Source organism: Neolamprologus multifasciatus, chromosome 22 (assembly GCF_963576455.1).
Source record: "Neolamprologus multifasciatus chromosome 22, fNeoMul1.2, whole genome shotgun sequence".
NCBI classification, from domain to species: Eukaryota; Metazoa; Chordata; class Actinopteri; order Cichliformes; family Cichlidae; genus Neolamprologus; species Neolamprologus multifasciatus.
In genome coordinates this window covers 25227291-25242245 of record NC_140459.1, presented here as the reverse complement: position 1 = coordinate 25242245, position 14955 = coordinate 25227291, and the positions used below count along the sequence as shown (strand labels likewise).

Here is a 14955-nt window from a genome sequence, read left to right as displayed (position 1 = left end):
ATGTCCCTAGTAGGTCCCTGAGGTCTTGTGATCAGGGCCTACTTGTTATTCAGCATACAAGGCTGAAAACCAAGGGAGATAGAGCTTTTGCCACTGTGGCCGCCAGACTGTGGAACTCTCTTCCTCAGAACTTAAGATCTGCGGACTCAGTGATCACTTTTAAAAAACAACTAAAAACACATCTTTTTAGAATTGCATTTTGTTAACTTTTGACTGTTTTTGTTTTATACCTCGTGAAGCACTTTGTGATCTTTTATCTAGAAATGTGCTATATAAATAAAATTTTACTTACTTACTTACATAATTGATTCAACCTGAGTACATTTATTAGAATTGTTTTTTATTAGAATTTAGACTGAAATTAAGTTTGCATTTCCATCTAACTAATATGATTTTATTGTATTATTATAGCACAAGGTTCAGTTAGCATTGCAGAATTTCTTTTTTACTTTTACTTGAGTAAAGACATTGAATCACTTCTTTAACTTTTACCAGAATATTATTTTTAAACCATGTCTGTACTTTTGCTAACGCTACTCCCTATGCTACTGAAACTTATTAACCTTAGAAGAACCAGAGAACAGTAAAATGAACCTTTAATTATTTAAATTTTAACTATGAATTTGCTGTATTCTTCTTATTTCAGTTGCTCCAGGGGTCTTAACAGCGGATTATCTGCCTCAATGTCCTCCTATCCCAGCATTCTCCTGTCACAACAGTCCTCCCTCTCTACATCCATGAACCTCCTCTGAGGTCTTTCTATTCTCCTTGTGCCTAGCAGCTCCATCTTCATCCTCCTTTGTCCAGTGTATCCATTCTTCCTCCTCTGCACGTGCCCAATCTTACCTCACCTCTCTGTATCCAAACTGCTCAAAGTGGGCATCCTACACATTACCATCATATGTCTAACTACATTCTCCTCTAACACCACCTCTCACCACCTTTTAGATTGCAGTCTCTGCATACAATGCAGTCCATCTGTGAGTACCTTCCTCCCTCTTGATGAAGTAAATGTTCACCAAATCCATTTACATCATTTTCTCACAGTGCTGCTGTGTATGTCAAAGAATGTGCAAATGTGAAAGACATATGCACATTTAAAAAAGCTATGCTTTAAACTGGATCTGGACTGATACATTTAAGCTTCCTGTTCCACAGCCAGATATAGCAAACATGGAAATCAAATTAATTTTGACTGACTGAAAAGATATTTTTTGTGTGTGTTCTATTCTAGTAGCAGTACGGGGGCCCCACAGGGAACTGTGCTGGCACCGTTCCTCTTCACCCTCTACACTGCAGACTTCTCCATCAACTCCCCACACTGCCACCTACAGAAGTTCTCTGACGACTCTGCCATAGTCTGCCTCATCACAGGTGAGGACGACTCAGAGTACAGACAGTGGACTCTGGACTTTGTTGACTGGTGTCAGCAGAACCTCCTGCTGATCAACGCCGGGAAAACGAAGGAGTTGGTGGTGGACTTCCGGAGACGCAGACCCACCACACTGACACCGGTGAACATCCAGGGAGTGGACATTGAGATAGTGGACTCTTATAGGTACCTGGGTGTTCACCTGAATAATAAACTGGACTGGAGCCACAACACTGATGCTCTTTACAGGAAGGGTCAGAGCAGACTCGACCTGCTGAGGCGGCTGAGGTCATTTGGAGTACAGGGAGCGCTTTTAAATACCTTCTATGACTCTGTGGTGGCATCTGTCATTTTTTACAGTGTTGTATGTTGGAGCAGCAGTTTATCGGCAGCTGAGGAGAAGAGTTTGGATAAACTCATCAGGAAGGCCAGCTCTGTTCTGGGATGCACCCTGGACCCAGTACAGGTGGTGGGAGACAGAAGGACTCTGGCCAAAATAACATCTCTGATGGACAGAGTCTCCCACCCCATGCATGTAGATGTTGCTGAACTGCAGAGCTCCTTCAGTGACAGACTGCTGCATCCTAGATGCATGAAGGAGCATTTCCGCAGGTCCTTCCTCCCTGCAGCTGTCAGACTGTACAATCAAAACTGCTCCCAACAAACATAGATGTTTACATCAATGCTGTAACTGCAATAAGTTCGTTAATTAACCAATTCGCACTACAACCTGCTTTGCCTCTTACCTGTAATTATTTTTATTTAATTTAATAACTGTACAGTACTCTCTGTTTATAGTAACCATTGTCCTAAATGTAAATATGTAAGAAAAATTGTGTATGTTTCTGTTCCGTGTCCTGTTTGTTTGTATATTTGTCTTTTTGGCTGCTGTTACAACCAAATTTCCCCTTGTGGGACAATTAAAGGATTATTCTATTCTATTCTAGCTGCAGGGGGTAAAAGGTCTGAGCTAACTTTACAGCTGAGCTTCATTGACTGTTGTTAGAAAAGTAGCGCTTACTATAAAACATGGTTTCCTAACAGATAATCTATCAGGCTGAAAACATGCTGGAAATGAACATAGTTGATGTTAAACTGAAACTCTGAACTTTACCTGCTCCTGACCAGGTGATATGTTCAGCATCAGTTAACGTGGTGATTTAGCTTACTGACACATTCATTTCACTTTGTAGAGACAACGCAGTATTACCAACCTTATGACATCCTCACAGTTTGATTTAAATCAACCAGTCATTCATTCACATGCTGCTGTTTAAAAACATTTTATTGAATCAAAATTTTACAGTCAGAATACATCAACATTTCATCTGCCCTTTGACCCCGTCTTTGTCCTCTCTACACGTGGAGCGCCATCATGTTAGCCTGGAGGACTCGGGTGGATTTACCACTTGCCTTAAATATAATTGTACTATATTAACAGATGTGTTAATACTGAAGGGAGCTTTCTGTTTGTTCAGCTCTGACCATGTGACCAATAAAATATCCTCAGGACTTCAGGTGTTTCTTAGCCATCAAAGAGACGACTGGTTCAGGTGAGCCACAGGTGACTTAGCATACAGAAAAGCTGACGACATCACAGATGAGCCCTGTATCACAGCACTGAGCCTGAGATGTGGTTGAGATCTCGGCCTTTGTTTAAACTTTAACCAATTGAAGCTGTGAGGAATGTTAACCCTGTGTCTGATGACATAACAACGTGCAACCCTGACAAATTCAAACAAAGTTTCCTTAAACTGGCCTTGCAAACACAAACACAATTGGCAGCACGGACCATCATTTGGTTTCTGTCAGTTACCTTCAGAGTTCCATCCATGAAGCTTCTGCAGACAAGAATCTCAAACCTGATCCAAAGCATCTCTAATATACAAGTCAAAAAAAGGCTCTCATACCATCTCAGACATGTCTCTGCAGTATTTCTGAAACATGGGGACACAGCAGTGAGCAGTGATGTGAACTCATGTTTTGGAAACAAACTGAATATAATAGTAATATAAACTGATGGAAACAAACTAATGAGAAATAATACTGATCCACATGGCTCTTTCATATGGGTGGGCAGTCAGTCAGGTCGCACAGCACTTGTTGATAAAAATATTCTGATTCTTTTCAATCTATTTTACACAAGAAAATAAAGACCATAAAATCTGACTTCAACATGCAAAACGCATTCAACAGCAACAAAGGCTTCCATTTAAGCTTCAACAAAGAAGAAAAGAACAAGAGTAGAAGAAGAAGACAGATTAATATCAATAACATCTGTGTAATAAAAACACAACCTTTGACCTATTGACTGTTCTCATCTATTGCTGCAACTGAGTCAGTGCTCAGGTGTCACATTGCTATGGTTACTCAAGAGGTCAGAGGTGGGAGTCCAGATTGACGTGGTTCAACAAGGTGGTGCCTGGGTCCTCGGTGTGGGGGTCAGAGCTGAGAAACGGCTCAGTTTCCAACTCCAGCAGCGCCGGCAGGTCGGCCCCGCTGTCAGATTCAGACGTTTGGACAGGTGTATACTGAACCAGCTGCTTTCCTGCACCAATCAGAGAGCAGCACAGTGTCATGACATGACAACGGACAGGTGGATGGAGCAGCAACTTATTGAAGGCATGACTCACCTGTTCCACTTTCTTCACTTCCCTTAGGAGCTTCATCAGACAGCAGCTAGTGGGAATCAGTAACATCAGTGAGACAGGTCTGACATCATCGGCAACAGTACGCTCTTATTTTTGAAATAGCAGACCAAAGAACGTGAAATTTGCAACTCACGTTGTCCAAACTGTCGAGGTCAAAGTCTGCAGGCGAGCCAGATGAACTGAAAAACTAAGCACACACACGCACACAGTTAGTGACACACAAACACAAGTGATAATAATGTGAGGTGGGAACAAGAAGCCAGACTAACCTCAATAAGTGGAACTGTATCGAAGGAGAACGTCTGTGTGTTGAGTATGTTCTGCAGGTTCTCTAAGCCGCTGTCGATACTATCCACATGATCCAAAAGCTCAGACCTGAGGCACACAGGTGAGACAGGTCTGATGTTAGGTCGCATGTCTGCCGTTATTCTACATTTTCCTTTATGTCTGCAGAGATCCAAACTAATACATGACCTGCATCTCAACTGTTCCATACAGGTGAGCTCAGTTTGAACATGCCAGTTCTCTGCTGTTAATAATCTTAAGCAAAGGCTCCACCCCTCACCCTGGCCACACACAGTATTTCCTGTAGTCAGAACATGCCTGAAACATTTCCTGCTGTGAGCCACCTAAGAAACCTTTTTTGACCTGCTGACCGGATTACTTACTTCTGCACTTAATATTGACCAAATATAACCAATTAACTAGCTCATGACCTCTGACATCTGATCAGCTAAAGAACCTGATCTGGACCTCACACATTTGACAAGAAGAAAATGCAGAATGTCACCAGAAGAATTCAAAACTTTCATATTTACAAATCAATAATTGTTTGTAGAATTAGTGATTCACTTGTCAGGTTGTGCTGAGAGGAACCGCCAAACATCAGGTGGGAGTCCACCTGCAGAGGGAAGGGGGCGGGGTCTGAAGGAAGCACAGGGGTTTTAATGACACACTTGTCCTGCAACAGGACCATCAGCTAAAATGTAAGACAAACTGAAACCACACCATGGTTAGTTAAGAGGCTTTCAGATAAGGCAGCGCTGCACTTGCCATTCAAGTGGGCTGAATAGGAGGAGTTTCCTAAACTTGTAGCACAAACTTCAGACTGAGGTCTAACTCGCACACTCCTGACACAAGCTTGCAATCTGCATTCAGCAGAACACTTTCAGTATCCTGTCTGTAAGCCACTTTTCAGAAAGACACTCAGAATGTCAAGGTGACGGATGCAGGGGGTGGGGCAGCTGTTCAGGGAAGCTGCAGGTGTTTGTTGGGGCAGTTTCTGGAGAGATGCTGGGGAAGCTGTCAGCAAAGGGTGACGGCTTCCCCAGCGTAAGGGTGGACTGAGGACAGTTTAATAGACAGTCTACTGAGACGGTTTGTTGGGCAGCTCTTTGCAACCTCGAAAAGAGTTTCAGCTTTAGTCAGAGCAGGGCCACTGTTGGGGAAATACTTGGGCTAACTCTTGGTAAACGCTCATAATCGTTCATCGCAGGTGTTACTAACACTATTAGAAGTCTCTATGAATGTTTCACAACTGCATACTGGTGTAGTCACACTTACCTGTCAATACAGGCGATGGCTTGACATTTCTTCTGAGGTGTTGTTGTGCTGGGGGCTGTGTTTGCTGTGGTAACAGAGGTGAGTGATTGGGTGGATGAGGCAGAAGTCAGGGGGCCAGTGGAGACAGGGCTCATCACCACAATGGGACTGGCTGCTGAGAGAAAGGTTTTTATTTACCAGAAATGCTCTGAACAGGAATCAAACTGCTAACCACAAACTTAATGTCTACCAGTGGGAGCACTGCTCGTGGAGGTGACTGGGGTGGGTGGCTCATTCTCCTCTAGGATGGAGTTAATGAAGGTGGTGGGGGAGAGGGGCGTGTCCACTGGTGCAGCCACTTCCTCCAGAACAGGACACACCTCCACCTCCGGACTGGACGGCTCCTCTTTGATATCGACTGATTGGCTCTCTCTGCAAGGAGGTTATGCACTCTGACTTCTGAAGGCTCAATCACTTACTGACTAAGCAGGACTAATCTGATCAGTACTCACCCTTGGTCCGTCCAATCACTAGCCAATTCATCTGAACCAGATGTGGCCATGTCTGTGATGTCAGAAATGATGGGTCCTGAAGTCACAGAGGTGTCAGCTGAGAAGAGATTGGCTGCAGCCTGAAAATGAAACACAAAAGCACAAGTGACCAAGTAAGAACAAAGATCTGCACAGGTAGATATGAAGAGTCTAGTTTTCAAAACTAAAGCTAGACAATCAGCTAATGTCACTCTGAAAGATAATCACTGCTGACTGTGCAGGTCTGAGTGAAAGATGTAAATCAGAGACAAGTTACCTGCTCCAATGAGAAGGGACGGCTATATTTGGGCATTGAGTGGGTGTTGCCAGAGTCGTTGAGCATCAGAGGACTGCAGAGAGAGGTAAAATGAATAAACGAAAATGCAAAACATGTACAGAGGAAAACTGAATTTAAGGTCAGGTATGAGAAGGAAATGGAACTGGTACTTCAAAATAAAAGCAAAAGTCTGAAATTTGGGCAGTTGGATCCTCATTTTATCACCTGGGAACATTTGCTTGAAAATGTTCTTAGCAGAGAAAATCTCACAGCATCCAATCTGCACTTTGAAATTATCTAGTGTCTAAGTCACAATTTTAACATTTTGTGGTGTTCAGTGTAGCATTTGTTGTAGTATCTATGGTATCAAAAAAACACTTGCATCTTCCTCTTGACTCCTAGCAGTCTGTTGGACTGAATGAGAGACACCAGGAACTGTATGAGCTGGAGAGAGAGAGAGAGAAAGACAGGTAAAGAGTTTATTAATGTTAAGATAATGTTCTGACAACTATGTGGCATCACTCTCCCCTGAGGTTTTCATATTTTCAGAGGGATCACATCAGGTGTATTCTTATAGAGTTCTGCTAATTGGAAAGGTGTGGACAGTGAGAACAGGTACCTTGTTGACAACTTTCTGCTGCTGAGCGTGTTTCTGTCTCAGACTGGCCACCTCTCTCCACAGAGCCTCGTTCTCACTGAAATACAAAATCAGCCTTTAGTCAACACTGCCGAGTGGTTTCTAGTCCCGATTCTGGTTTGGTACTTACTGTTTCATTGTGACGATCCTGGAGTCGATGGTTTCTTGTTTTCCCTTCATCAACTGGACATCGTTCAGGATCTTATTCACTTCCTCCGCACAGATTTTCGCATCATCCTGACGCACTGATGACACCTGTTCCAATCACAGCATACCGTTACCAAGGAGATGGACAGGACAGGTCAGATTGGGTTCTGAGTTCGTAGTACCACATGCACAGCGATAGATTAAAGGCCACTCTGACCCCACATTAAGGGGGCTATACAAAGTATTTATGATTGATTAGCTGTATCCTGTGATGTCACACAGCACTCTGAATCATCACCTTTCAGAGGAAGTCTATCGCCTGTCTGCATTTTTAGGTATTTTCTGGTGTGTGAGGCACTACATACGTTGGTGACTTTGCGTTTGATGTTCTCCAGCAGATGTTCTTGTCCTCTGATGAAGAATGGGTGCTGAAACTCTGTGTCATCTCTCTCTGGTTTCACCAGACCACCCTGCTCAATGTGCACCACCTTACGGAAACCATCTGCGAGAAGTACCATTACACCATCAATAAAGGATGTGGACACCATCAATACAATGCTACACTCGCTAATATCACAGCTGCTCTTTCTGGCTCTTCCATAGTCCAGATGCCTTTGCATGCACAGTGCTAAAGGTGGAGCATGCACAGGTGGGCCTGTCCTTTCTTTCTATTCTACTTTTTATAAAGATGCTTCTGCTGAGTGTTGAGAAAAGTTCAGCTTTTCAGCATACCAGTCAACTAGCACTTCTTCAGTGACATGGAGAAAAAGAAGTTGCTCATGCACAAAGATTGTCATGATGAACGATCAGCTTGATATACACAAACCGGTACCTCCAGGGCACATACCAGTACCAATCCGTGAGTCGTTTGGTACCGGACCACGAGAGTTGAGGCTCAGGTGTAAAATTTGTGGTTTTTATCTGTTTTTATCGTTAACTCTGTTTCCCTGGGTCTTTTCCCATGTGTTATGAATAAATGTTCTTTTTTTGGGGGGGGTACCGATACTCGTTTTATTTGTTGTATTTATCCACGACACCTTTAAGACCAGTCCGTGAAAATATTGTCAGACATAAACTAGTCTGTGGCGCAAAAAAGGTTGGGGACCACTGGTTTAGCTCATTATCTGCTATCTTCTCATTAACTGCTATGTTAACTGCAGGCTACCTTGCCTTGTGATGACTGGTTGTTGCTGCTATGACAATTACAGCAGCAAAGAAAACCCGCTAAACACCAGACATTTGACTCATATCTCAATGTTTCTTCACAAAGCACACCTGATTGGATGAATCTTCTTTCCCAAAAAATAAATCAATGAAAAAAAAAAAAACCAGTGGCGATAGCCCCACCTCTGAACACGCTATCATTCAGAGGTGGGGCTAACACACTGATGATTCCTTGCTGGTTACTCACACATGTTGAGTTGGCGGATAAAAGAGGCCATGTTGTTGTGCTTGAAGAACTTTGGCAGAACTTCTTTGGAAAACCGCCCCTGGTCGAACACATGGAAACTGGTACCACTCTTATACAACAAGAGAAAAAGAATCTGTATTATTGTGGTGGCTGTGATTCAGGATGCAAAGCAGGTCATCTGTTAATCAGGTTAGTGGTTTAATTCCTCTCTGCTCCATTCCTTGGGCAACATACTGAACCCTGAGGTCCGGGTGCTCTTCGATGTGTTCATTAGTGTGTGACTGTTAGACAGAAAGCGCGCAGGTTGAAAAAAGTGTCGTATGAATGTGTGTGAATGAGACATGGTGTATAAAGCACTTTGAGTACTTGAGTATTAAGGAATGTATAAGAACCACTCCATTTACCTTATAATCAACCGATAAAAACAGAGACTATATACGCTCTTACGCTCTCAGGAATCTCTAGGAACAGATCTGACAGTCAGAGCACACTGCTAACACTTTAATCTCAGCTGTCTGCTCTCCTGTAGACTGTGTCTGACCAGCTCACAATTTATTGATTATTTCAACATTTTTGTTTTTTGTTTTTTTGCACATCAGGCACTGATGAATAGATTACTGATTACTGATAACTCTTATTTAAACAGAACACACTGCAGATCAAAGTGAACTCTTTATTTGGATCAGCTATCCATGGAAGAAAAACAACGATATAAAGAGAAACCATTAATTTTGGGGACTTGTGATCCATATCCTGCCGCGGAAGCTTTATTTAAAGGAGGTGAAGAACAAGAAAATGTTTGTTGTTAAAGCAAAAGTAAGTGCTACATAGCTAGCTTAATTATGACAACCTCAATCAGGATTTTTTTTTTCTTCAGTATTTTTAATGATCTTTAGGCATGAAAAAAATATCTTTGAACTTCATTTCTTAAACATGTATTTTTCAAATAGTTTTTTACATGTCCACTTAGGTGGACATTTGGAATGGGTGGCAGGGTATGGGGTGACACATCAGTGTCCAGTGTAGTGGTTTATGTGCAAGTATACCATCAACTCTGACACAAATACAAGAAAACAGCCTTTGAATAGGTGTCCACTGTAGTGACCACTGTGCGTGAAAGGGTTAAACACAAACTACCAAATGTAAATCTTACATTTTGTTGACTTGGATATTTACAGTGTAGTTCCAGAAAAGTTCAGGTAGTATTAATTTGTCACAATAATATCATGTCATAACAGTAAAGTTGTCCGAGTATTTTTCTAATGCCAGTTAAATCATTCCTAAGGTTTCAGTGAGCTGCACTGACAGCCAGGGTTGTCATCCAGGTGGGTGTGTGGCAGTAATGAAAACCATGGATTAAAGGTTCATTTGCCTTTTTAAACTACACTAGGAAATTACACTTGAGAATCTTTAATCTGGTGTTACATGACCTTCGGCTGTGGGCGGAGCCTAATAGTTATGCAATAAAAAAAAAACAGATAAACAAAAAACAAACAAACCTAAAAATCAGGAAAATAAAGATGGAAACCTCTTGGTGATAAGTGACTGATTTCAGTGCAACTGGTAGTTAACACCTGCAGCTGTACAATGTGCGGGCTATGACACTACAGTGACATCATAGGCCGTCATCAGCTTATTTGAATTCAGGCTTTATGCCAATCACCAAAACAGCTGCTGGGATCAGTTTGTCAGAAAAACAACCGTCAACTGATCATTTACTGACTAGCTGATGATGTCTGAAATCATTTGACCTCTGACGTGAGATCTGTTAGCCTTAATAGCTCACTGAAGCCAAGCTAACTGAGCTGACCTCTTTTCCTTTTTTAGTAAATAAAGTTTGTCAACAAACCCGTCTGCATTCCAGTTTAAATAAAGTTGTGTCTGTTTCTGCTGTGTAAATAAAGTTAAACTTGTCTGCGTTAGCTGTTAGCTATTAACGTGCGTACCGGACTCCAACAGATAAGCGGGTCGGTGTCCGGGTCCTCCACCAGGGTCCACAATTTGGTCAGGAAGGCCGGGACGTTCCCGCTGCTCAGCACCGCCCCTCCTCCTCCGGGATATTCCATCTGAGAGACGAAAATCGAGCACACACCTGAGCTAACGACGCTAACTGCTAGCTGCGTCAGAAAGAAAACAACGAACTACGACTCGGGTCCCTGATCTGACTCGGGCCGTGCCGGTTTGGTCCCGCTGCTGAACTCAGAGTTCCCCGCAGGGCTGCAAACAGACGTACTGAACTTTATTTCACTTAGAGCAGCGACAACTCCGCAAATCCGATAAAACACAACTGCGCAGATAGCTGCCCAGCGCGGTCTGATGGCGTCAGCACAATACGTAACCCTAACGTTCTGTCGCGCTGTGATGTGATGAGCAGTAAGGCGGATTTTTTTTTTTTTTTTAACTTCATTAGCAATTCAAACATTACAGATATAAATGAGCAAAATACAGTGTCAGGGGGTTTCGTGTAATAACAATTAGACACAGGCTAATCACAAGATACCAAACAAGGAGCATAAATGTATAGTTTTATTGCTTTTATATTATGGGAAGGTTGTATAGTTTTAAAATATTGTCTGGTTTCATTTATAAAGCATTGAAAAGACGGTTTTGCATTAGAAATTTTGGATTTATGTATATGAAATTTAGCCATTAAGATTAGTAAATTAATCAAATGAAATGTGTTTGCCCTATTTGCAGGGCAATCAAAAAAGCCAAACAATATTTTTCCGTAACAAAGATAAGATAAAAGAAACAACAAAAGCACAAACATCTTGCCAGAAAAGATTAGCACATAAGTAGGATCAAAATAAGAGAGAAATATCTTTCTTCTGACAGTTAAAAAAAAATGAAGTTAGCATCAATGTCTTTTTATATCGTACAAGAAAGGTTCTGGTGGGTTAAAAACGATGAATAATTTTAAAAGATACTTCCTTTAATTTCTTGGTTAACAGGAATTTCAGTGGTATGGTCCAAATTTTCTTCCATTCCAGGTCCTAGTATAAATTATTCCAGTAAGCAACAGCCATTGGGACACAAGTTCTGTCTTTCTGAAACAGAGTTCTTATGCCAGGGTTGTTTTTCTTCTTTATAGTGGGAAAACAGATCTGTGTAACAGAGGTAACAGGATATGTATGTGTGTATATATCTATATCTATCTATATATAGATATAGATGTAGTTCCAAATATAGTATCTGTGCAGAGAAAAGTTGTGTTTATAAAGCAACGACCAGGAAAGAAGCATCTGGTCGTTGGCAAAGTTGGACAGTTTTAAGGGGATTTTATCAATATTGTAATTACAAAATAAAACAAAGACTAAAATTTATTTATTTATTTTTTAATTTGGAATAAAGTTCCAAATTGATGTTGGGTTCCTGAGAAATTGTTTGATCCAGTTTAAACACATTGTTTACTGTAGAAAAGTCAAGAAAGTTTATGCCACCATGTTGGTATGAGTTGGATAAACTGCTCCTTTAATATAATGTATTCTATTCTTATAAAGGAGTCTGTCAATATCCACCAGGGTTTCTTTATTTACATCAAGAGACAAAGCAGCATAAGTCAATCGAGATAATCCCCCCGCTTTGGTGTGTAAAACTCAGCCTTTCAGAGATAAATCCTGTTGGAGCCAAGAATTTAGTTTTTTTGTTGTGTTTTATGTCAAACTGGATTGAAATTGAAGAAGTATCTGGTGGTTTGACTTTTATTAATTACCAAGGTAAGTGATCGACTCTTTCACTGGAATGCCAGCAGTAGAGGGACTGGTAGAGTTTCTGAGGGCAAGCAGTTCACATTTACCGATGTTTAAGTGGAGTGCTGAAGCTACAGAAAAAGCATCAGTTGTGTTAATGTCTATCTCACCTGTGAAGCACTTTTTAAAAAGAGGGTGGCATCATCAGTAAGCTGACTAATGAATTTTTCTTTTCTGCAATTGTAATGCCTTTCAGGGGACTACGTTTAATATAGTCAGAGAGGAGCTGAGCACAGATGAGAAACAAATATAGGGAGATGGGGCAACCTCGCCTGATACTACGGTTCAACTTAAACCTAAAGGATGTACCTGCATGTAATTTGATGGAACAATTAGCATTTTTGTACATTGTTTAAATAGCAATCTGAACATAAGGGCCAAAACCAAATTTGTCCAAAGCTTAAAAAATAAAACTGTTCAATAGTATTGAACGCTTTACAGAAATCTATAAATAAGATAAAACTATCACCCCTACAAAAATCTGCATAATCAATGAGGTCAAGAATAAGTCTAATGTTGTTGGATATGTGTCTGTTAGCCATAAAGCCAGTCTGAGTTTCATCAGTAATATAATTCAAAACAGCTTTCAGTCTTTTGGCAAAGATCTGTGCTGGATCTAATACTCATTGTTAAGAAGGCAGATCAGTCTCCAGTTGTCAAAATAAACAGGATCCTTCTTTAGCTTTTGAATCAGTGTTAACAGACCTTCTGATAAAGTGGAGGGTTGGACAGACTGATTTATGAGTCTTTCAGTGTACACATTAAGAGGAAATGGGCCTAGTTGATCTGCAAAAGTAATGTAGAATTCAGAGATTAAGTCATCTGTTTCTGGGGAATTATTAAGTTTAAGACGTTGAATAGCAGGTAGAACTTCACCAACAGATATTGGCCTATCGCAGAAGTTCGTCTTATCTTCCTTTATAGTTTGCGAATCAGAGAGTTGTCCCATGAAGTTCAGAGCAGCACTCTCATTATAATCTGACTTGTATAAAGCTTTATAAAATTTGGAACAATATTAAGTCTCCGAACAGAGATTTCTCTAGTTTAAAAAAATAAGATGAGTGTTGTTTGCCTTCTTCTAACCACCATCTATCTCCTTGATCTCATAAAGCCTCCTGCATTCAATTTATAAATGTCATTTAATTCATTCTGTTGCAAAACTAAATCAATCTCATCATCTTCCGATAGGTTCTGGAGCAGTTGGATGGCTGTAGCAGGTCAGCCACTAATCAGAAGGTCGGTGGTTCGATCCCAGGCTGCCTCCTGGCTGCATGCCAAATATCCTTGGGCAAGATACTAACCCCATGTTTGCCTACTGGTGGTGGCCAGAGGGCCCGGTGGCGCCTGTGTCCGGCAGGCTCGGCTGTGTCAGTGGGCACGAGGGCAGCTGTGGCTACAATGTAGCTTGCCATCGCCTATGGGTGAATGACTGAATGTAGTGTGAAGCGCTTTGGGTTCCTCAGGGACTAGAAAAGCGCTATACAAAATGCAGGCCAGTTATCCTTGTAACTAAGTTAATTTCTTCAGTTTTCCTTTGTTTTGCTGTTGAAAAGCCATACTCACTTAAATATTTAGCGGCTTCAAATTTGAAAAGCTCCCAGTTTTGACAGTAAACATGACTGGCTAGGGATTTATCCCAGAAACATTTAATCAATAACAGAATATCTTCAATCCCTGTCTCATGTTTTAGAAGGGAATTATTACGTTTCTAGTAGCAGCTCCTACGCGCTTGGGCAGCATGAAGACTTAAAGAAACCTGAAGTGATACCGCTTTGTGTTCTGTAAGCAGAGTTGGCATTATATTGACTATTATGTTATTCTTATCTAAGCAATCAGGGACTAACCAGAAATCAATACGGGATTTGATTTATTATTCCATGTACAGTTTGGCTTTAGGGTTCTTAACTCTCCAAATGTCTATTAAAATAATTTTTTGCATAAATGTATTTATAGCAGAGAGTTATTATTATTATTAGATTAGGGTATTTGATAATCAGAAAAAAAAACATGTTTCTGGGGCATCCAACAAAAAGTATTTTTCTGACTTAGAGTTAAAACTGTATAGATTGGCAAGAAGAAAGACATTATCAACACTGATGGTAAATTCTAACACATAACGACCTACTGGGGTATACTTCAGAGTGTATAACATTCTCATTAAATTTGTTCTTCTTTTTTTTTCAACTTTAATTTTTATTAGTTTTAGTTAACATTGAAAACGATACAGTAAAGAAAATTACAAACAAACGAACATATATGCAGTCTGGAGTTTACATTTCTTTTTATGTTGTGTTTTTGGTGCCACTTTGGAATGCTTTCCACTTCCTCCATTGTCTATCATATTTACATCCCATCAGTCTAATATTGAATGTGATTTTTTTCCATCTCTGAGATACCCTCTACAATCCTAATCCAATCTTGTTGAGTAGGAGGGTCTGGGTGTAACCACTTCTTTGTGATTGCTTTTTTAATTCCGGCTAGAATTATTTTTACTAGATATAAGTCCTCCTTTTGTATCTGTTCCTTTATGTTTCCAAGGTACATCACTTGACAGGTGTTTGGGAGTGCATAACCCAGAATATTATCTATGGTCATTTTAAGGTCTTCCCAATACTTTTATTGCACTTCCAGAATACATG

General features: G+C 40.8%; 1 protein-coding gene across 3 annotated transcripts; it reads right to left on the bottom strand.

The window, feature by feature from the left end:
- Positions 1-2639: 2639 nt before the first annotated feature.
- On the bottom strand, positions 2640-10871 carry hsf1 (heat shock transcription factor 1). 3 transcript variants are annotated; one of them, XM_085149505.1, is made up of 15 exons: positions 10514-10871; positions 8568-8676; positions 7522-7658; positions 7140-7264; positions 6992-7067; positions 6755-6816; positions 6373-6445; positions 6078-6196; positions 5816-5997; positions 5587-5737; positions 4876-4947; positions 4293-4398; positions 4157-4210; positions 4006-4051; positions 2640-3920 (listed from the first exon to the last, which is right to left on the bottom strand). In XM_085149505.1, exons 1-15 carry the CDS (start codon positions 10631-10633, stop codon positions 3751-3753), a joined length of 1602 nt encoding a protein of 533 aa, XP_085005631.1. In that variant the 5' UTR covers positions 10634-10871; the 3' UTR covers positions 2640-3750. The 3 variants fall into 3 exon arrangements, with proteins under 3 accessions (XP_085005631.1, XP_085005630.1, XP_085005632.1); XM_085149504.1 differs by having other exon boundaries at positions 5587-5740; positions 10514-10870; XM_085149506.1 differs by lacking the exon at positions 4876-4947 and having other exon boundaries at positions 5587-5740; positions 10514-10869.
- Positions 10872-14955: the final 4084 nt, after the last annotated feature.

Bases quoted from the DNA above. Each gene is read 5' to 3' on its own strand.
- hsf1 (XM_085149504.1), bottom strand. From the start codon at position 10,633: ATGGAATATCCCGGAGGAGGAGGGGCGGTGCTGAGCAGCGGGAACGTC. The intron at 6,197-6,372 runs GTAACTTGTCTC...TTTCATTTTCAG, and splicing joins GTCCCTTCTCATTGGAGCAG to GCTGCAGCCAATCTCTTCTC. The intron at 4,211-4,292 runs GTTAGTCTGGCT...GTGTGTGCTTAG, and splicing joins ATACAGTTCCACTTATTGAG to TTTTTCAGTTCATCTGGCTC.